The sequence below is a fragment of the Mercenaria mercenaria genome, chromosome 1, assembly GCF_021730395.1.
Source record: "Mercenaria mercenaria strain notata chromosome 1, MADL_Memer_1, whole genome shotgun sequence".
In the NCBI taxonomy this organism is placed as follows: Eukaryota; Metazoa; Mollusca; class Bivalvia; order Venerida; family Veneridae; genus Mercenaria; species Mercenaria mercenaria.
This window is the reverse complement of record NC_069361.1, coordinates 41,279,431-41,302,984: the sequence shown is the minus strand read 5'-3', so window position 1 is coordinate 41,302,984 and position 23,554 is coordinate 41,279,431. Positions and strand designations below refer to the sequence as shown.

General features: G+C 33.2%; 1 protein-coding gene and 1 long non-coding RNA gene across 2 annotated transcripts in view; both read right to left on the bottom strand.

The window, feature by feature from the left end:
• Positions 1-557: 557 nt before the first annotated feature.
• Positions 558-2,138, bottom strand: LOC128557589 (uncharacterized). Its single transcript, XR_008371258.1, has 3 exons — positions 2,043-2,138; positions 1,096-1,253; positions 558-725 (listed from the first exon to the last, which is right to left on the bottom strand). It is a non-coding gene; the product is annotated as an uncharacterized LOC128557589 (long non-coding RNA).
• A 251-nt stretch (positions 2,139-2,389) lies between these two features.
• The window catches only part of LOC128556594 (uncharacterized), a 33,937-nt gene continuing 12,772 nt past the window's right edge, over positions 2,390-23,554 (bottom strand). Inside the window, exons 13-35 of the mRNA XM_053542158.1 lie at positions 22,519-22,698; positions 21,760-21,907; positions 21,348-21,416; positions 19,319-19,473; positions 19,086-19,227; positions 17,200-17,418; positions 16,617-16,683; positions 15,893-16,056; positions 15,522-15,643; positions 15,153-15,294; positions 14,210-14,443; positions 13,946-13,988; positions 13,471-13,613; positions 13,087-13,218; positions 9,012-9,260; positions 8,746-8,800; positions 8,258-8,421; positions 7,233-7,406; positions 6,854-7,066; positions 6,601-6,643; positions 5,884-6,041; positions 4,017-4,199; positions 2,390-2,625 (exon numbers count right to left, since the gene is read on the bottom strand). Of these exons, the coding sequence (XP_053398133.1) occupies positions 2,390-2,625; positions 4,017-4,199; positions 5,884-6,041; positions 6,601-6,643; positions 6,854-7,066; positions 7,233-7,406; positions 8,258-8,421; positions 8,746-8,800; positions 9,012-9,260; positions 13,087-13,218; positions 13,471-13,613; positions 13,946-13,988; positions 14,210-14,443; positions 15,153-15,294; positions 15,522-15,643; positions 15,893-16,056; positions 16,617-16,683; positions 17,200-17,418; positions 19,086-19,227; positions 19,319-19,473; positions 21,348-21,416; positions 21,760-21,907; positions 22,519-22,698 (3,435 nt within the window). The remainder of the gene's footprint in view (positions 2,626-4,016; positions 4,200-5,883; positions 6,042-6,600; positions 6,644-6,853; positions 7,067-7,232; positions 7,407-8,257; positions 8,422-8,745; positions 8,801-9,011; positions 9,261-13,086; positions 13,219-13,470; positions 13,614-13,945; positions 13,989-14,209; positions 14,444-15,152; positions 15,295-15,521; positions 15,644-15,892; positions 16,057-16,616; positions 16,684-17,199; positions 17,419-19,085; positions 19,228-19,318; positions 19,474-21,347; positions 21,417-21,759; positions 21,908-22,518; positions 22,699-23,554) is intronic.

The following is a 23,554-nucleotide window of genomic DNA, read 5'->3' as shown; positions in this document are numbered from 1 at the left end:
TGGATATTAGTTCTCAGTATGTCTACAGATATACAACAGTCTATTCCAGTACAATAGTCGGTCATATGGCAAACTATTTCCTCCGGTAAAGTTGGCAATATCAAGGATGAACTGCATTCTGCAAATATACATAAAACTATCGGACAGTTATCGATGACTAATATTATTGATAACTACAGTCACTAGGAAAATTCTAGAAAGAAATCAATCAAATGACTATTAAATTAAAAACTCGATACCAAAGACAGTCTAGAAATATAGGAATCTTCCTATATAAAAATATGTTTAGTGACTGAGAACCTTATATGTTATGATTTATAACTAAACTGTCAGAAACATATAGTTGATGCTGCAATGGCAAGTGTAGTAAAATTTCATTTAGAATCAAGTAAAGTGTTTTCAGTATAGTAGTTGGAATAAATTGTATCCGACTTTAGAATTACGAACACATAAAAGAAAAAGAAAAAATATTCATGTATAAAGCAAACAAAAACAGATAAAAGTATATAACCACAATAAATGATACTGCAACATGACTGATAAATTACTACCTGAATTCCATCCATTCGAAGCATTCTCATACTTAAGATCAGATGCAGAACATGTTGGTCTCTGTTGAAACTTATCAAAGTGTAGCTGTCTAAGAAGCAGTGAAACTACTGACGAAGGCAAATTATCCTCCAGAGAACTACCAATGTCTTTCAGCCAATTATTTAGTGAAAACTCTACACAAAACAAATATATGTTTCATTAAAATATGATAAAATCGCATGCTATGTACACAAAAGCCACGTAGAGAAGATAACATAAGAAATGGAAAAAAGTAATGGTAAATCGAACGAAGTATTAAAAGAGAGATAAGACATCAAATATAAATCTCATGTAAGTATTTTTCAAGGTCTAGTTTGAGATTAAAATGCAATAAGTTGCAGCAAATGTTATTGTGAACGTTCAATATACAATATTTGTGGCATTCTTTTGTAACAATAAAAAGTACTTTCATCATTGGATACAAATATGCAACAAAATTGCTACAATAAATTTGTATGTAATAACAAAAATAATATTTAACAGGTTATTTGAATCACAACATACTTCCTATATTAAAGCCCGCATCTAGGTTGCACACAGGAATAGGGAACATTTTTTTCTCGAAGATGTCTACAGCAAATTGACAAGCAGCGTCAGATTCCAAACAGACTTCAACAGAAAGGTCAATGATGAAATGTTTCTCCGTCTTGTCTATTGTATACCTGCAGTCCAATTAAGTATTGACAAAGTGACACCTTTAATTGCTCATGTGATTGTGCTATCATTTCTATTTAACAAGAATTAACTTGTATAAAGTAAAAGGAATTGAAAACTGTTCACAAGTATATTATATCGATTTCTCATATAAACTGCTACTTATAATGAACACTTTTGGGGTCTGAGCGGGTAGGGTTCCGTGGCCAAGTAGATAAAAACGCGTTCATGTCCCTCATCGGTGTGGGTTCGAAACCTCGCTTCTGGTGTCGAATACTTTCAGTGATGAAGCCATCAGGATGGCTGATGGATTGCATGTGGATTAACCTGAGACCTGCCAATGCTTTGAACAATGACCAAAATGGAACTTGAGGTATTAAACCGGAAAAAAATGTTTCGACGTAACATCAATTCCCGTAAAGCGTTACAGTATCACCAGACGGCGTCGCATTATTCACAGATAAGCAAATATGTATTACTGATACATGTCACAAAAACTTCGGTGACATCATTATTAATAAGATCCCGGAAAAAAATCTGCTAAAGTTTCTTTATCATTTTACTGTCTCTGCTTGAAACGACTTCTTTTAGTGTACTTCTATTAGTTAGACAATGATATGCAGTTTCAAATTGTTAGAATTGTAAGACTGATTCAATTTTGAAAATGTCCTTTATATATAGTGTATAATACTTAATAAAATGGCTTACAGTCCTTTTAAGCTTAGAATAACTTCAAATAAAAGACTGCTGCGATAGCAAAATAATTTGAAAGTGATCAAAATTTATTCTATACAAACCTAATTTTAATGAGATCTAAGATAGTTTCTTCAGCTTGGCGTCCAAAAAATGAAGTCAAAAAGTAAAATAAACATTTATCTAAATCTATAAACAGTTATCAATAGATTTTATATTTTTAGGGAAAAAAATGTGTTCACTTCATACAATAACTTGATAAGCAAATTTGAGGAGAGTTCAGTTGCCAACATATATTATGTATCTTAAAATGTAATAAGTTTGACTATTGTAATACGTCACGATAAAAATTATTTATACTAAATTTAAATCAATATCTAGAAGCCTTTTATTTTGGAAATTACGTCGCAATCGTTATATTAAAATTGAATATAAATTTGATTTCTACAATTCACACATAAGGAACAAAAGTACCCCATTGAAAGTCAATAATATCAAAGCTAAATGTCAACGTTTCCAAGTTCCCATGAACTGTAAAATTGCAGAAGTCGATAGCAAAGGACGCTTGCAAAGAACGTCTCAGATAGTCAACAGTAATACAGCAGTCAACCGCTGTGCATGAAGCAGTGATATGACAGACGGTAGATTCTGGTAAATCTGGAAGATCCACAGTGGTTTCCAGACACTCTGAAACCCAAATTGGCATAATAATGTACGGAAATTAAATTAAACGTACCTATGTATATTTATATTGTTTTTACAATCTTTCATAATGCTTAATACAGTAAATACAAACGTTTTGGAATACATGACATACACTACACATATAAAACAATGTTTGGCGGGACATCAAATCCCTTTATCCACCTTAAAAATGCTGAAAGTCTTAACTGTTGGTGGCAAGACTTATTTTTGGTAGCATTGCATGCTAATACAGACTCTTCTTATTTGTTTGATTATTTGTTATTAATAGAAAAAATGAATTATTGAAGTACTGGATATCAATGTTTTCGGCATGATGTGTCCTGAAACATAAGTAAGAGTTGAAGGTTATGCTCATCGCTAAACCCAAAACATTTTAGACTAGACCTCTAGACCTATGCATTAATTTCATTCGGCTATCATAGTCAGACATCATTTTGCTTAACCTCCGTAAATTACGACGAGCTTGTGTTTCTCGGAAATGTTTGGAGAAATATCTATTTTTTCCGCATCGCGTCTCCTTGATTGGATATATATACCCAACAAACTTCTAGATTTTATAAAAGCTGTCGACTGAGATTTAACACTCCGGTCAGTAACGGTAGTCTTTTTTCAGTTGCTGAACACTGATTGTACAGTAAGGCGTAGTTTTTGTTAATAACAAAGACGCCGTTCTCTTTTCGGATTAACATTAACTATAAATATTAAATAGCATATCAGAACAATTGAAAATAATTAGGTGATTCTATAATGACCTTATTATGACGTCTCTAACTGCCATTAGCCTTCAACCTCGCGCTCAAAAGATTGCATTTCGCATAATAACAAAGCCATTAAAAATCACTTGATTATCAACATTAAAATGAGCATCACTAAATGACATAATAACTACTCTTCCCAAATAACATTGCGGATTAGATTTGAATAATTATTGCTATATTTTTGAAATGTTATACAAAGGTGCACCAATGCACATTGTATCAAACTAAATAAATATGCAGCTATTTAGACTTACGCTAAACATGAGTATTTACTAATATGCCCTACAGAATATTTAACGATGTATTTGGAATATATATTTAAACACTTAAATATATTATATATACTAAATCATTATATATCTATATTTATTAATTTAACTTATGTTATTCGCTTAAATACCAGGTATAAAAGAAGATTTTGTACAGTGAGAAAGCCACTTTGTCATGGGAGCATTTCCTTTATTTTTTTGATAAGTACAGAAACTTCGTGAACATTCCGTTGTCTTAGCTGTATAATTGGTAGAATAGTTCACATTTTAAGTAAAGTTTAGAAATCCATACGTTAAAGTTTTTTTGCTTTTTTTAAACTTAAATTTAGTGTAAATCTGTTACTACCATTATTCCAACCCATTGCTGCATTCTTATACGGATCTTTATGTACATCACATTGTTCGTCCAGAAAGAACTTGTCAAGACCAATAATCTCTGATAGAAACTTTACAGCATCTCCCCATAAATCGTCTGACGTACTGAGATTTCCTAAACCGTTGTTCTCAAGCAATGACGTTACAGAAAAGTCTGTAAAAGAAAGAGTGTTTACTTTTTTATATAATACGCAGTATATTAATAAACTAATAAAGACTAGGAAACTCTGATTCTTGAAACAGCACATGAAACTGATTTTAAAGTTTCTTATATTTCTCAAGGATTTACATTACTTAACTTTACTTTTTTCACTGAAGTGCAGTTTCGTTTATCCTTATGTTCGTAGCCTGTATAATTTATTTTTCTATAAAAATGATATCCCACTCTGTACTTTTTGTGGGTCCTATTTTGCTGAATCTTTAGCTTATAAGCACAGGAATTCGTCTTTCAACATAAAAACCTGTCAAGTAACCCATTTGTCATAACTGTGCTTACCTGATCAAGCTAAACAAAACAAGATGGTCATGATGACCCTGGATCGCTGACCTGAATGATATCAGCTGCATGTTTCAAATGTCAAACTGATGTTAAAATATTAAGAAAGTATGTCAGTAGGTCACATGCATGGTCACTGAAAGTCAGTTTTCAGATCGGTGTGCAAAACTGCGTATGTTATCCTAATTTCAAGGCTGTATCTAAAAAAATGTAGGTCCGTAGGTCAAGGGCAAAGTCAAGTGGCCCTTAATTACTTGAGGTCATCAGGTAATTATAATTAAACATTCTATAAAATATAATCAGATAGTTTTTGAAGATATTTTTCCTACATAACCCATATAAAAAGTGACCACCTAAGCAGGGCCACTTTTTACCCAAGGAGCATAAATTGAACAACTCTGTTAGACAAACACTAAGCAATGCTTCATACCAAATATTAAAAGCCTAAGCCTTGAAGTTTCAGAAAGGAAGATTTTTTTCCCTCTGTTAGTCTATGTAAAACTTGGAGACTCATTTCATGCCAGGGTAATAATCTAAACAATATTGGTAGAAGACCAGAGGTAATGCTACATATCAAATATCAAAGGCCTAAGTCTTGTTGTTTCAGACAGGAAGAAATTTAAAGTTGTTTTTCCTTTATAAGTCTGTTTTAAACTTGTGAACCCCTGGGTGTAGCCTGTTTCCATCTGAGGGGCATAATTTGAATAACCTTGGTAGAGGACCACTAGGCAATGCAACGTACCAAATATCAAAAGCCTAGGCATTGCAGTTTCAGACAAGAAGATTTTTAAAGTTTCTTCCTATATAAATCTATGTAAAACTTGTGCCCCGGGGCGGGCCCTATTCTCATTCCGGGGTAATAAATTGAACACTCTTAACAGCGGACCATTAGATGATGTGACATGCCAAATGTCGAAGTTCTACCCTTTGCGGTTAGTGACAATATGATTTTAAAGTTGTTCCTTTCGGTTGCAACTGCAACCAGAGTTCTTTGTGGAATCCAATTCTTTGGACAATTTTGAGTAGGGTCATCCAAGGATCATCCCTGTAAAGTTTCATCAAAATTGGCCCACTGGTTATGGAGCAGATGTTTTTTAAATGAAGTTGGACGTTGGACGACGAACGGACGGACACCGGACGGAGAGAGATCACAATAGTTTATCCTGAGAACTTTGTGCCCAGGTGAGCTAAGAAACAAAATATAACCTATCTATTTTTTTTTAATTAGGCACACTCGATAACAAGAAACATTTCCTTCGTCAGCATTCCAAAGTCCAAATATGAATTCATCTGTTAGAAGATGATCGAATAGTTTTAAAGGAAACATGTTTTTATTTCTTACTTGAAAAATTGAAAGACGTGTCACAGCCAAGTTGGGGAACCCTTGTACCATCGAACAACTTCTCATCAAACATACAACTGCCATCTTTTTCAAGGCAAACTCCTACTTGAAGAGTAATGATGAAAACCTTTTCATCGATTGGTTTCTTTATCGAATACCTAAGAATATTAAACACCAAGTAATACAAACAAATCACTGTAATTAAAAAGAAATCATTTTTCATACGATGTATACAAAAGCTGTTACAACACTTAACGCCCAACCGCTTAGCTCAGTAGGTAGAGTGTTGGTCTACAGATCGCGGGGTCGTGAGTTCGATCCTCGGGCGTGGCGTATATTCTCCGTGACTATTTGATAAACGACATTGTGTCTGAAATCATTAATCCTCCAACTCTGATCCATGTGGGGAAGTTTGCAGTTTCTTACGGAGAACAGGTTTGTACTGGTTTAGAATCCAGGAACACTGGTTAGGTTAACTGTCCGCCGTAACATGACAAAAATACTGTCGAAGAATGGCGTTAAACCCAAAACAAACAAACAAACAAACACTTAAATGTAAAATAGACGCTCACGTAATTCATAAATACCAACAAACTGTCATAATTATGGCACATATAATCTTATCTTATCATGCAAACATGTAAGTTCCATTGTTTGACCGTATACATTTCTCATATTAATATCGGTTGAAATTACTGGGTTTAATTTTCAGTTTACCTTAAACGAAAGAAGTCTTTGATTGATACTGTTTCTGTCTTACCTGAAATGAAAGTAATACAACAATATACCCATCCAATGAACTGAAACTGTAATTAAACGGGTTCATCGTTAAGCTAAACACGTTTGACCCACACATAGAGATGTGATTATAACAAACAAATTATTATGACTAATCTATTAATTCAATTATTTGCTCTGAAGCCACACTGTCGTACGTATGGCATTTAAACAAATAAAATGGAACTCGTACCCCATTCGTAGTTGAATAATGAAAAATTGAATGTCTGTGTTTCTATTCCACCGGAAATAAAGTAATTGCACATATTGACGTTAATGTAAGCTTTCAAAGAAAGGCCGATGTCGTCTATATCAATACAGCAGTTGATCCCAGTGCAGTAATCAGGTACACTGCACGACACGATGCTTGGCAAGGCTGGACGATTCACAAAACGTAGCGGGCACACTGGAACTAAATATTTATGAAGCGTTAATTCTAACTAAAATAAAAAAATTGCATGTAGACAAATAATTTACATGTCACTAACATCTAAAGGAAATAAATTATATGTATATTTCTTTTCAAGATATAAATAGGCATAGCTTTGAGGAAAGCAATAAGAAATTCTCACAGGTGTTCCAACCCATCACTGAAGGACTGTATGGACTCCTTTTCCGATCACACGGTGGTGAAAGCAGTAGGTCATTTAAACCAAGAAGATCTAGGAGGGCATCTCTTCCTGCACTTGAAAGTTGCTCTCCCACATTTTCTCCTTTCGACTCTATCCATTCTTTGAACGAAAAGTCTGCAACGAGAGTAATGATTTAACAATTAAGAACGGTTTTGGTACATTAACATAATTTATCATGTTGCTTGATATTAAAATTTAAGAATGTTTCTTGTTGACTCTGAATGTTACAATTAAACATGCTCCTAAAATTGTTTGTTCAAACCAACTGTACTTTTCCACCAATTTCTGACAAAATCATACAGGGTGATCCATAATATAGGATAACATAGCTTTTACAATAATCTATATTGTAATATATATTACTTTAGCATACACATGTAAGTTTTTTTTTTTACACATAACGTTTTCATATGTAACTTTCATCAGTTACAATATATCCTCGAAATGGCCCCAGGCTTTAAACGACGTCGAAAGTTGCTTGCTGCTCTACCAGTGTTTATATTGCCTCTGTCTCTTACTATTCCTTCAGCATCAGATTTTGAGACTTATCTTATTTGCTGTGCAGACGGAAAAGAAGCTTCTGGGTAGATTTTCTTTTCAATTTGCGTACAACAAGTCATTGAGATACACCTAATTCCTAATAATTTTTCACAATTTCTGCATTTTCCGCCATCTTGGAAAGACTGAAACCATATGACGTCATCAATGACGTCACTGACGTCGCATGCAATCAAAAGTGTCATTGGCCAACCGTTTCTACGAGACGAAAAAGTCTTATAAGTCAGTAATTTTGCCTATTCGCCAATTCTATGTCCTTGTGATTTTGTCGTGTCATTTCCAAATTTCAAGGCTGAGGGCGAAGACATTGAAGGACTAAACTAAATTTAAAGTCCGTCAATTTTCCAGCACGATTATCTCTATTTTTAGAATGGCCGTTATAAATTCATACTGAAATATATTCAAACCTGTTATATTTGCCCATGCATTTAAGTTGCAAGCTGGAACCTGTTCTTTGTTTAAAAGTAAAATGCCATCTTCCGGAATGCAGTACTGCTCACCATCAACTGGTAAACATATGTCTACACGTAGATCTAAGATAAAGCCATCCTCATCGCTGTCAATTGCATAGCTGTATACAATATGAAATTAAAGTACAAATTAATGGATACTTCATTGCTGCTTCAATAAAATGCTATAATGCCTGCATTGTTTTAAAAATACATGTTCATATACAAATATATATAAAATGTCAGCATATGTAAATATACAGGCCATAGTTATATAGAGTCCTAAAATGGCGTTTTATGTTTAAAATAAATGAAATAAAGGATATCTATTATAACCTATGATTGATCTATCAAACTGTCAGCCTGCTATTACTTTGCTTGATTACGTTCAATGATTAAAAAAAAAAACGTTTTTCCTCGATTTAATGAAATGCAGTCATAATTACATTATCGTTATTGGAGCATCTTCGCCTGACCCGATCGGAATTGTTGATTCTTGTCCTAAAATTGTAGATCATAATATATAAGAAAGATTAACATACTAAACTAGTATAATACTTAATTTCTACTTGTAGAAAAAAAAATCAAATTGCATAATTGTGCATTTGGCAAACACATTATAAATATATATTTATTTTAATTCCCTACAAATTAAATTTTTCATATAGAACCGCGAATCAATTACAGAAATGCAGCTGAATTCTTTGTTTACCCCATTCATATTTCAGAAGCTGTGCCTCAGCTCTTTGTCCACCTATTCCAGTGTCAATATGAAAATCACACGGATCCATTTTAAACCAAACCGGAAATGCTACTTTCATTTCAGTAGAAGACAACGGTATTGTAAAGCCAAAACTGACACAACATGTAATGCCAAAACAGTTGTCAGCTAATTCACATTTTAGGACATCCTTCATACTGGGAGGTATCATACTGGATATGTTCAAAGATGAAGGACAGTCTGAAGAAGTAATACATACATCATATAATAATTCATCAAACAAGGATGATATATTATCACTTCATTATGAAATATAACGTTTAGGGCATCCCTCTAAAACCGTTACCCGAAAGCAGTATATGATTTACATATTTACATATATACGAAGATATTTTGATAAAAGAAAATCTATAGACAACCTGGAAGAAACCAACCAATAAAGGATCAAGATGTCGTTTCACCTTTGGACGATCAGTTGGAAACACAATTTTAGTGACACACCAAAACTCACTCATAACTCCCAGCATGTCAAATCATCACATAGACTTCGAATGAGTCAGAATATCCAAATGAGATTAAATTTGCCTTCGACCCGTTTGAAATCTTGTTTACGAAATGTCGCTAAAAGTAGTTTAAAAGATCCGTAGTTTTGATAAAACTGCCGCATAGATATTGACTCACTGGAACGTCAGTGTTTTAAACTTTTTAACTTTTTCTAAAATAAAAACTAGAATGGATATTTTGAACTCCCGGATAGATTAATCAGTTTGAAATATAAACTACATGTATGTATCAAGTTTACTTTAATTGCATGCTTTACTGATCTTAGAAAGTTTCAAAAACGTTAAACCAATGCACACTTCGTAAACAGTCAGATTTGGGAAGTTGTTCCAAATTTATTATTTATTTTTGAGTCTTTGATATCCAAGAACATCAAATATGTTAAGGATAAAAAGTCTGATGGAGACAGAAACATATTCATTTAACCACCGAAATTCCTAAGAATAATCTTGAAACTTTACATATGCAAATACTTAATATTAAGTCAAAAACTGGGAAATATTTCAGGTTTGGTTAACTTTCCAAAGTAACATGCTGCTGGCTTATGAGAGGTCGGAGGTTCTACCTAGTGCCAGCCCAAGCAAGAAAAAAGGTGTCCGCAGGGGCACCTTGGGTCAAAAGCCGGATTAAAGTTGTTACTTATAACTATGACGGTGTGCTATGTGAAAAGTAATAGGTAAGGGTAGATTTCTCGAAAGCACAGAGCACCAAAAAACACAGCCCCAAAGCCACGCATTTGATTAGTGGGCCCACAACAAAAAGAAGCTGTAAGAAGCTAAATATTGATGGAGGGGAAGGAAATGGTAATGGGCGAAATGGGGTCGAGGAGGGGGGGAAGGATTCCGAAGGGGAAGATGAACAAGGACGAATATACAAAGGGAATGCCATGTTCTTTAAAAACAGTCGCACTACAACGTAAACTACAATAGCGCAGACATTTATGTACCAAAGATAAACACATAACTACGATCAACTGAATAACATAGAAAAACGAACAAGAAACACATAAGAAAATAGTAGGGCACCGTTATAGAATCACAAGCATACAAACGCAACCACCCAAGTTGGAAAAAAAAACAATCAAGTACCGTCTTAAGATTCGGCTGCCAAAACAAAGGGGAGCCACGAAAACTTACTAAAAGTAAAGGGGGAGGGGATGCAAAACGTAGCGTAAATGCAACGGAAAGGAGAGGACAATAAGGGGAGTGGGGCAGAGGAAAAACGCTTACAACAAACAAGAAAACATACGCAACAGAAAATACAAGACAGACAAAACAACCAGTTGAAACAAGGGGCATCGCATTGGAACGGTCAGTAACCTATATAAAGGAAACTGGGGGATTTAAACGCGTTTGGGTCATGCCATCCTCACACATACCCTATTCCCAACAAGTCAGACAAGACAATACTAGTAATTGTAAACAAAAACAAGACTACATACGTAACACAAAATACGAGATTGACAATTAATAAAATGTCAACAACAAAGACTATACACGCAATATAAAATACAAGAGACAGGAAGCAAGTTGAAAACAAGGGCACCGCCTTGGAACGGTCAGTAGTCTAAATAAAGGAAACTGGGGGTTTAAACGCGTTTAGGGCATGCCAGCCTCTCACTTACCCTATTTTCAACAAGTTAAACAACACAATGTAAATAAAATCCCTGCTGAGAAAGGCTCTAACATTAATGCAAAAATAACAGATAAATAAAGCAAAACATAAAAGTAAGGTAAATTTGAAGTTGTATTTAACGCTTCTTGAAATTTTATTTATATAAGTTTTAAAAAGTTTGTATTTTATTATGCCTAGAATAAATGTTTTCTTTTTCAAATATTAGGAAATTGCTAAATAAAAAAATAAAACTGGCTATATTCCGTATGACTAAAATACTTATAGGTCATTGAAGTAAGATGTCTTATTCATTATCCGAATTTTGTAAACAATGTCTAGGGACCTATGGGTTAGACCCGGGCATGGTTGCATGGAAATGAATTCGATATAATCAAAATTACACAGCACTTCCGAATGATACAAATTACATTGAGATAACTGTTTATAAAAATCTTTTATTGCGTTTTTATTACTCTGTCAATGTTACCATGATTACTTTTTGATCACTAAGATTACTACTAGAAAAATGTCAAACCCAGTTATACTAAGAAGTTTATTGCACTAATTAAGAAATGATAAGTTCCCAGTTGTGGTTAATCGTAGAATAACCCGTGGTTTGAGTTCTTATGCGTAGGAATATATCACGAAGGACGTAGGCCTGAGTGATATATTGTTTCGCATAAGAACAAAAACTAGGGTTATTAACGATAAATCACACTTGGTAACTTGTTATTTCGATTCTAACACGACCCACTAGTATCAACAGTGTTAAGAAATGGTAACTACTTTTTACGACCGTGCTACGCATTTGAATCGGATGACGTCATTGCACGCGAGTGGTGTATTGCAGAATAACCCGAGATAGATTTTGTTCTACATGTATGTAGGTTATTCGCTTGTCGTGTTAGAATCTAAAATAAATTAGGTCAGGAACAATGAAATTTTTTTATATACCACATACATTTCAAAATAAAATTTGCTGATCCAGTTAACAGAAAATTTTAAATGTATCATTGTCACTCAGGCTGTGACTTACAACGTACAATTGAACATAATGATTTTAGAGGTGCTATGAGATAGTATACACTTGTTGTGTTTAAAGATTTTTCGAGCAAAGCTGAAAAGTCTTTCTGTTGCAGATTAATGGAATGGCTAAGTAAAAACAGAGTTGCAAAACGAAAAGCTCAAACGTCTCTTATAACTTCTTTTATTAAAACGTTTGCAAAATTTACCAAATTCCACATGTTGAAATATTGAAATCAACGACTCCGTTTGAAACACTAAATACTGACTGATTCCGAAATTAAATTCGATCGGGCAAAGCATCAACATCAATATTATATCCTTTGTTATATCAGAACTATAACATTCTCTATACGCGTGTATTATTTACCGCAGATATTTGCTGCATTCGAAGTTTTCTTTAATTAATATTTAGGAAAAGACTCAGAAACGTATTTCATCAACAGATTCAGTGTCAATATGTGGACAGTAAATGTGATTTGTGTACTTCGAACAACTTTATTCACAGTTCAAAAATAATCTGTTTGAATAGTATACTGTCCGCAACCTCGTCTGGAACAGATAAAGAGGTGAGAAAAGATAAAAAGCGAGTGTATACAAGAGTTTGCAGTTTTGAGTCTGTAACAAATATCAATATCCTTTGTGATCATTTTTGGGGGAAATGTAACTGTCGAAATTAAACTGTATTTCAGTAGCCTACTGGATAAGGAGTCTGTCCAATCGGACAATCAGCCAAACATGACTGGCAGTTTCATAATTTCAATCATATTATAATAAGACAAACTTCAGATATTTTTCTCACAAGGTACTCCATTTGAAGAAAAATGTAAAATCGGTATAAAACTTGGTTCATAAATAAACACATTACCAGCAGGGGGCGAAGGCAATTCACAAGATCCTTCCTTAATGATTCCGTCAATACCCAGTTGTTTTAACACGAGCTCAAATACTTCCCTGTTTATCTGACCACCTAATGCTCCTGCTACTTCCATAAGACTTCCTGGAAGTAAATGCATTTAATATTGTTATATTACACCACAACTAGAAATCTAAATAATATGAAATGTGTAGCACAAGATTGTAAAAGTATGTATATTTTTCGTTAAATTAAATCAAATTAGCAGTAATTTACAGAGTATTTTAATTATCTTAGAACTATATCAAGAGTTTGTTCTGTGACCATTTTTATCTGACGAATGTTAAGTACAACCAAATCATGTTATTGCATTTTCCGATAACGGTAAATTCTTACCTTGTAAAGAAAAGTTACCGTTGCAGATTGGAATCGGTACCATAAATTCTCTCAGTAGCTGTGCATCAATTTTGGCAACAGTACATTTAATACCAAGGTTTATAACAAACATTTTCTTTATTTCATCTTTGTCAGTGTTAAACCTTGAAAACAATGTTTATTTTTTATACTGGAAGTCATTACAACCAAGAAATTATATCTACAATGATTAAATAAATCAAAACATGTAATGATGTGATTGGTTATGTAATTAATAGTGAAAATATTCGATCTTAGATAACGGGCTGAAGCCCATATTATGCAAAAAGAAATGAGATTATATCTGAGTATCGTCATTTTGCACTATTATCTGATTTATTCAAGATAAAAAATAAACTGTACAAAAGTCTAAAACACCATATTTAATCGCTAAAGTTTTTTAATCTATTAGATATATTTCAAAATAGAGTTTATGCCAACAATGATGAATACTTACGTTACATACATATCCTCTGTAAGCTGAAGCACCTCTTCTTTGCCTATATATTATTTTAAAATAACAATTGATATTTATATTTGACTGAGCGAAAAAAAATCCTTTAGTGATATCAGATATCTATGAAAACGTGTATAATGCTAGTTGGAAAAGCAATAAGCATTTTATGTTCTAATTGCATTGACTTATTGAGTTTGAACGATAAGATTTTCGTTTTTCACTATTTAGATGTACATTTTACAATATAAAACATAAATGCATTACCCCAGTCATACTCAAACAGTATCACGGTGGTATCCCACTTCTCAAACGCCGCTCGTATTACGTAACGACATGGGTCCAGCTCGACGTAGGCGGAGAATGTTCTGGAGTAATTGATTCCTGGAACTCTTACATCTGCGTATACGTTAATACGCATACAATCGTCAGAAATGTCATAATGTAAAAAGTCTAATGTAATGTCTGGAAGACGGATATTTAATCCATTTAGGCTACAACCTAAGAAACAAAGAAAAGGATAATATTGGTACATGTTTGCTGCTACATTGTCATTCCACTCGAAAAAAATAATTATAAGTAAACAGTGAACACATTCGATTCAAACAAATGTAAGATAATGAATTACATAAAAGAGAAAAAATAATGTATCATCACTAGATGAATGAACTGAATCTTTTAATATTGTATCTCCTGATTTCCACTAACGAAATAAGATATTGGCATATTATCGAATATGTTTAAAATCGTCATCGTATATTATAGAGATCATTGTATAGAAAAAACTAAGTGATATAAAGGAAATTTTTCATTACCAGGGCTTCATTCTGATATACCAGTACTGACTAACACGCCATGCTTCTTTAAGTAAGATTTATTAACCCATAATGTACTAAATTTCTTGAATGAACTTGTCCAAATTTTGACTGTACCGTTAACTGTTAAAAGGGGTGATTACCAAAAACCATACTGACTGAATGGCGAACAGGACAGATCTTGATCAGACTGTTTGGATTTGCAAACTGATCATGATCTACACTGGTCGCAAAGGCAGAATCAGTGGTGTCCAGCACGATAAGGGTTAACTTTGTCCCGTAAGATATGATTCGAGGCTGAAAGTCATGGATTAAACTTTTCATCTTTTTGTGATATCTTATGTAAATTTTAATCTTTTATATGCGTAGAATGTAGACACTCATAAAATAATTACTTCTTTCATTTTCCAAGAATCTCGCCCTCAGTTCTTCTATTGAGCCATGAGTTGGCAAATGTTTATCTATTAAGTAATCTATCAATTCATCTACCTCTAACGTATCTGGTGCACGATAAGGGGGTCCGTTGAGTAGCAAATCCTTTGAAATGAAACATGTATATGTGAAGAATTAAACATCCAAGAGCGTAATAAAATTGTTTTTATCCAGCTGAAAACAGTTTTTTATTAACACGATAATCTGATAATGAATAACTAATAATTACCTTTGAGTAATTTTACAATATTTTAAACAGACAAACTGCAGATGAGGTTGAAGTAAAAACTATTCGAAGGTATGTTTTAATTTGCTATTTTCTATGAACGTACTTCTGAAATGCCAAGTGTTTGTAGAAACAGGGAAACAACTTCATCAATAGCTGCCTCTGCGACTGTTTCTCCAACTTCAATCAAATTCTCTTTCAAGTCTTCACCGTAGTCTGCGAAATTGGCTGGGAAAATGGTAAGTAACATACATGTATATAATTAAAACACGTCCATGACTGTATCATGATTATTTTGTTTCACTTTACTGACATAAAATAAGTTAATGAAGTATAATAAGAAATTTGAAATATAAAACCTTGATTTTAATTAATCACATATGTGAACTGCGAAGTAAACTAATTTTTTTATAAACAAAATTAATAAGAACAGTCTGAAGTTTAAAATTGCAACACACGACAACATAAAACACTTACGCAGTTCGTATGATATTGTACCGTTAGGATGTAATTTCGGAAACGGAAATATGGCATCTTTCAGTAAATCAACAAATATCAAGCATTCATCGAAACCTTCTGTGTCACAAAGTCCAACGCCGACTGATAACTTCAGTTCTTTTATCGACACGTGAATTTTATACCTGATTCAATCAAAGTACGTGTAAGAGTTTGACGCTATATTTTTGTTCATACTTCCAAACAATCTAAATTTACTGACATATGATCTAGAGAAAATGTTCAAAGTTTAAGTTTATCCTATATATATCTATTAGAAAATTACAAATTATAAAAATAGTTACAAACGTCCCATTAGGGAAAGTGTTTTAACAGTTTAGCAACCATGTAAAAATGCTCACGTTTTCTGTACATTATTTCAACATTTGAGAAGTTCCAACCTTAGAACGACTACATGAAATTGACCTAATATTTACTATAACGTATGATATCTATGTGTCAGTCATCATTAAAAAAACTTTTACTTACGATCTTCATTTTTAAATGCTCATTGCCATCTGTGTTTAAGTCCAAGCAACACATTAAAAGGGTGTGCATTTCCGCATTCATTCTTTCCATCATAATTGTCACAAACAGATGTTTAATTACTTTAAATACATATCTGAATCAAAAGGTTTGGAGATGGGTAAGGGACAAAACGTAAGTGTCAAACCAGTAGGTGACCTAAACATTACACATTGCTTACTTGATCATTATTTCCTGGTTGTCTAGAAAATCAATTGTTATTTTTGTCTGTAATATACCTTCAATTTCTGTAATAAAGAAAATATATTATTAATTGAATATTAACAGTATTTCATTTTGACTGGTATAAACATCTAGAATAGATCTGTATGAAAATGCATTAAACTACTTTCCATAGAAACAAAATGTCTATCTCGAATAGTATCACATTCAAATGAAAGAATGCATATTACATTGTACTGTTTACGACGTCACAAGAAAACACGCACTTCTCCAAAATGACAGATCATTTTTTTTTACATAAAACTGGTTTATACAAACTTTTCCTGACCAAACGTATCTTTACAACAGACACATTTCTTCTATTGACAGGATATTCTACATTTCACAATATTAAATATTAAAATAATGTTGCAGTGTGATAACAAAATATCCCTTTAAGACATTTAACATAGAGATATCTTTTCACACTTTCCTACATATATCTTTTAAATAGACTTCCGAATCTTGAAAAATTAGAAACATTTAGATTCGTAAACCAGTTGATTCTCCGGCAATTAAAGTTCTTAAAAATGTGTCTTTACCGCCGACAAGTTTACTCGAGTTGAACACATAGCTCCAAGAATCCAAACCAAAGGATAACGCCAACGGATCTGTATCTAATCTTACATAGACTCTAAACGTCTTCTGCAGCATATGTAATACTTCAAGTGTTAAGCAACACTCAAGTCCAAGGCACTTTTCATCAAGAGTACAATATAGCGTTTCGCTTGAAGGCATTGTAAGGGAAATAAATGGGCAGCCTGAAAGATGAAAAAGTGCTTAAAAATGTATGTAATGGATGTTGCATGATTTCTCGAGTATATAGCTCTACAGTTATTACAGCTTAATCATGTGAAAATCCTTCTAGTAGCACGGAATAATACGACACGGTGTCTGCAAGAAATAAAACTTGCTTCAATATTGATGTCACCGAGCGACGTTGACTGAATGAAGCGATATGCATGTCGTCTTCTTATGGCAAATATAATTATCTATGAATTCCAAATGCCTGTTTGTGGAGGTAGAAAGATATAGAGCGGGCATGAGGACATGCCTATTCGACCTGTGACACCACCTTCTGACCTTGGAAGTTGCGATCGGTACGTTTTCTGATTAAGAATATTTGAAAATGCTTCGATTGGAGAAAAGCATACAAGTTATAAACTACAGTCCATCCGACCTATGATCTCATGGTAAAGTCTTTAGACCTAAAGAGACCTGCCTAAAAGTTGTGTTCCATGCGTTGTCTGATTACGAAAACAGTTTATACCAATTTAAGGAATTTACAAACAAAATCAAATGGGTGATACGTACAAAATAAACATAACTTGCAGCCTATTTGTCTTTTGTCTGACATAACTTAAAGATGTTTCCGCATGTCAAATCATTATGGAAACATTTATGCAACATTATCAATTCTTAGAGGTGAAAGACGCTAAATACTTATATGCGACCCTTGATGTCGCCGCACACGAGTGAAACTGCAGTCTGCATATTGTCTCATTATGGCAATCATATGAGCTGTGTATTAGAATTGGTGAAATAATACAGAGAGAACTCTATTGTGTAACTTGTGGACAGAGCAGACGAATAACAGGAGTAAAAATATCTATTTTTCTAAAATTTTTGGAGACATTATAACTTCGAACAAGAGAGCGGCTTAAACGAACAACTTTGCCAGTGCATTTTATATATTATAACGATTATAAAACAAATTCCTGTATTCGCAAATTACTATGCACTGACATTACTTTACGATAACATCATTTATTATATACCTGTATAAATTCTGTAAAATATCGGCTTGTATTTCACAATTAAATATGAACAGGCAGACAAAAATCCGTATTGTACCTTTAACTTCCGTATTGTATGCTGCCGGACTACTTTCATTAATATGCATGACCTGACACAGTTTCATAAATAGCGCACATAAAAACTTCACTTAATTCCATTTTAATATCGATAAACATTAAAGATTTCGTTCAATAACAATACAACAAACAAAAAGGTAGAGATATAATAAAAGGGTCATTATAACAGTAGTTAGATCTGGGATTTTGTATTCGGTTCTCGTGGATTTTGCAAGGTCGGATCACACTCGGCGCTTGCGCGCCTCGTAAGGTCCGATCTGGCAAAAATCCACTCAAGCCGAATACAGCATCACAGATCGAGCTACTGTTATAATAACCCTATTGTATGTGACCGTAATAAAGTTCAATATGTTTAGTCATTTAATCAATAACTTGTATCAATACATTACTACACATTCATAAGGAAATTGGTAAGTGTAACACAATCATATTATTGTGAATCAGATGAGAAAAGACTAAATTTAGCTTGCTTGCTAGCATGGTCTATTTTCGGATATTTTATTTATAGCATTGCTATTAGGTTGTATTCTTTTCTATGTAGAGACATAACGTACTGTGTTCTACTTTCAGAAGTTCTTTTATCATGTCATCCCTACTCCCACTCTCTGCCTGTTTTCCTTTATTCAAAAGTGCAGTTTGTAATTCCTGATCTGTCATATGGTATGGGCTGCCGCAGGATTCCTGGTCTAATGCAGCCTGTCAAAGGATTTAAAACATAAATATAAAAACAAAATTTAAAATTAGTTAAGTAATACAATAAAATTTGCATGGCAAAGTAATTACTTACTTTAATCGATTTCACCAATGCAGCCATCTTTTGTTTTGTCTCGTGAAGTTCTAATTTGTCCAGAAATTGGATAATTTCTCCCATTTTAACTCGACGTATAGAAAATCTCTTCAGAAATCCTTTTATATTGGCGACAAGCGTTTCCAGGGAGGCAGCTGTAATGATGATATATTTATTTTCTTATAAAATAACCACAGTCAAACTTGTTTTAATGCCACTTGACACAGATCAAAATACGAGCGAGACAAAATCACATACAGAAAGTGGAATACGGCGCCCTAATCTCTGATATTTTTTAAATGCGAAATGTTACACCTAAAGGGAAAGACAATGTTGTTTTCTTTTTAGTTTTATTTGCTAACATTTCTTAAGTCCTTTGAATGTGGAAGAATATTACGATGATTCAGCTTAAAGACAATATTCAACCAAAGTAGCATACAATTTGTTTAAAAGACAAAAATGATGGCAGACTTATAAAATTTCTAGGTAAATATTGTTAAATGTGCTTACTTTTTTCTGTAAAATACTATCTTATTTGTCAGCTATAAAAGGAACTCACCATGTACTACATCTAACACTCAAAAACACATATACAAGAGGGCCATGATGGCCCTTAATAGCTCATCTGAGTATCATTGCTCTTAATGATAAGATCAAGTTTTGACATAGATCACATAGGCAAACACATTAAATATCATCAGAAAAATATTTTCTTGTAACAGTCCCTTTTGACCATTTGGTCACTAGTCAGGGCCAATCTCCAAACCAAGTTTGCTAAGGTATATTCATTTACATAAATAAAGGGTTGTAATTTGTCATAAGTTCAGTCAATATGTACCTACACTGATTGTCCAAGTCCATGTGATAGCATAAATGAAATTTCAGATCAGTGTCTTCATTAGTTACGGAGAAATACCCATTTTAATTTGAAATAAAGGGAGGTAATTTGACATCAAATCAGTCCATAGTTATCAACCCTGATTGTCTCAGTCCAACTAATGACAATAATGAAATTTCAAATGAGTCCTGTAAGAACAAACTGATATAAATACATTTTGATTAAAATCAGGGGAGGTAATCAGATATAAAATAAGAGCATAGTATCTAGGTCAACCTGATGACATACATTAAGTTTCAAAGCCAATACTATCAATAGTAGAGATATAACCATTTTATGGATAAGTGCTGACCTTGACCTCAATGTGTGACCTTGAACTTCGAGCAATGGGAACCGATATCTTATTGTGATTAATGTTGGGTGCATGATTTTCTAAAGTTGAATGCAAAATGCGGCATCTATCATGTTCACAAGGTAAAAATTAACATATTTTGGCACTTTCAATGTTCATTCAGGGGCAATAACTCTAGAACCTATGATTGGATCTGACAGGTTAGGGTTAAGGTTACAGTTAATTTGTAAGTTTGTATGAAATCAAACCATAAATGAAGTCTCTATATGGCTGCAAAAGCTGAAACAGCAACATTTGGACATTGCAGGGGCCATAACTCTGGAACCTATAATGGGATCTGGCCAGTTTTCAAAAGGAACCAAGATATTATGCCAATAAAAGTTATGTGCAAGTTTGATAAAAACTGATTTAAAGATGTGGTCTCTATTGTGTTCAAAAGCCAAAAATAGCAAATCTGGCACTTAAAGGGGCTGTAACTCTAGAACCCATGACGGGATCTGGCCAGTTTTCGAAAGGAACAAAGATAATATGCCAATACAAATTATGTGCAAGTCTGATAAAAACTGATTGCAAAATGTGGTCTCTATTGTGTTCACAAGCCCAAAATAGCAAATTTTGAAAAATATACAAATGAAACTACTTTAAAATATGAGCTTAGTATGTTTTATTTCAAAGATATAATAACTGTGCTTCCGGGGGTCTTATTTGTGCAATGTAAAACTTATCTAGTGTGTCTATAGATTCAAAGTCTTGTTGGCAGTTTTAATTGGAAAGATTATCGAATGACGAGACTTTATGATCGTCAATTATGAAAGTTATTAGTTCTAAAATACTCTCACCAAGCTTTTGCAATACATTCCGTTTTTCTCTTCGTTCAGAAAGTCTGTTATACATTCCATCGGGATTGTCTGGTGATAAAATACAATGAAATTTAACAATGCACTTTAAACAATTCATTCTTGTAACAGTAGCAATAAATCACATTTGCATTTATACTGTGTAAATGGTGTTGAGTTACTGCAGAGGTATGAGTCTTGTGGTTTAGTTGCAGGCAGCTCAGTCCTTTTTCTGTTTCGTGTTAAGAGTTATACAGTAAGTTTTCTGTTTGAAAAATACATACAAATTAAGGAATTACAAAGAATCAACAACTGAGCTTGGTTACATCAAACAACCCTCCTAAAAGACAGCGTGCTAAAGGAAGAAATTTCAGCTATTATGTGTCAATCTTTCCCAGAATGTTTAATGACGAACCTATAATGTTTTGAACATCTTGTCCGGGTTTTTCTCCTGAACCCATACTTTCGGTAGCCTGTGATTCATCAACTGGAACGTCCGGTGACGTGTCATCTTCATTTCGCCCCCCTGGACCAACTATGGTTCCAGATTTAATTGTTTTGCCCTAACATATCAAATAAATTTGTGTAGATTAAAAGGTGTTTCGGGTTAAGTATTAAGCAAAGTATTAAATGAAAGTTATATTTCAAGATAAGAATAACTTAGGATTATGTTGTTGTTAAAAATATGTTTATACTTAAAGGAAGATTTTATACCTACATAGATCACCTGTCTCATTAGTAGATTAGTTAACACATGAGTTGCTTAAACATATAAATTTAGTTTTAAATAGCGTTAACGAAAGCAGTATGTTTTAAGCACGCGTGAACTGTACATTTTCCAGTAAAATGTTGAAGGTGATCATTTTCAATATTTTTACCAAGCGTAAATCGTACAGTTAAGATGTTTTCGACACTTGTATTGGAACCTGCACGTACTAGATTTTGCATCGTATTAACGCAACTCCAAACCACAGATCTAAACTGTTGATAGAATTATGTCACATTTCATCAAACTTATAAAGGCCTTTGAAAATGGCAGGGGTCAACATATAAAAATCATTGCTTCAGATATTCACAGTGATTTTTACTGAGCGTCAAAACGAATTGCGTTTCTAATCATTGCCATTTATTTCATTTAATTGTACACTAATAATGAAGTAGGCGTTCGACAAACCTTGTACTCAACTTTATAGTCATCGCACTCTTGTGTCCATTTCGGCACTTGAATAAGTCCTTGTGGCAAATAATTGCTCGGACCAACAAATCCTCCATCTCTCTTTATAGAAAGATGAATATGGTTGTAACTGCCACATGAAGAGCGTGTAACTGTACCTATAACTACTCCGGCAGAAACCTTAAATGTAAAGTGAATAACATCTAGATTTAATTGAAGATATATCTGATGATGAGTTCCATTTAGTGACTGAATGTAATTACCAAACCTGAAAACATTTAATTGTATACAAATATCTGAATAGGCAGAATAGGATATCAATCCATTTGCAGTTTGTTTCATCTTTCCGTTAAGGCTGTTTCCTTGATGTTTCGTTGAATATCTGCTAATAGCATCCAACATTATTCTAAAGAACTCGAAGGGTGATAAAACGAATATTGTATTTTGTTTTTCAAAATCAATTTTAAACAGGGGCAATAAAGGTACATTATCAAATATATCCCCGAATAGCCTTCTCAGACCGACAAAACAGTGAATATAATATGTTCCGTTGTGGCAGAAAAACGATATTCACGAAACACATTGGTTCGTACGATCAATATTCAATTTGATTAACTGTCTTTAAGTCACTGGATCGAATCATACTTAATTTACAAAAGAACAGATATAACAGGCATCTTATCTTCCTCATGTTGTGGTATAACTAAAGTAGTTTGCATAATGTACTTAGGGTCTATGTTGTTTAAGTACTGAATAGGAACTTAAATTCGCAGAATTTATATTTTCGATATATTCGCGAAATTTGAATATCAGAGATTTCAAAACCGTGATTTTAAATTGGACGTATTCGGTTTGTTTTATATGTCAGCTGTCACACATACCTAGGGAGGTTACTTTAACTTAATTAATGAAAATCGATTAGGTATATAAATTCTTGATTATTTTATCAAATCATAATTTCAACTAATAATTATGTAAATTACTTGTAAAGAAACATAATTTTACATAAATATATCTATTTAAGTCTACAATATTT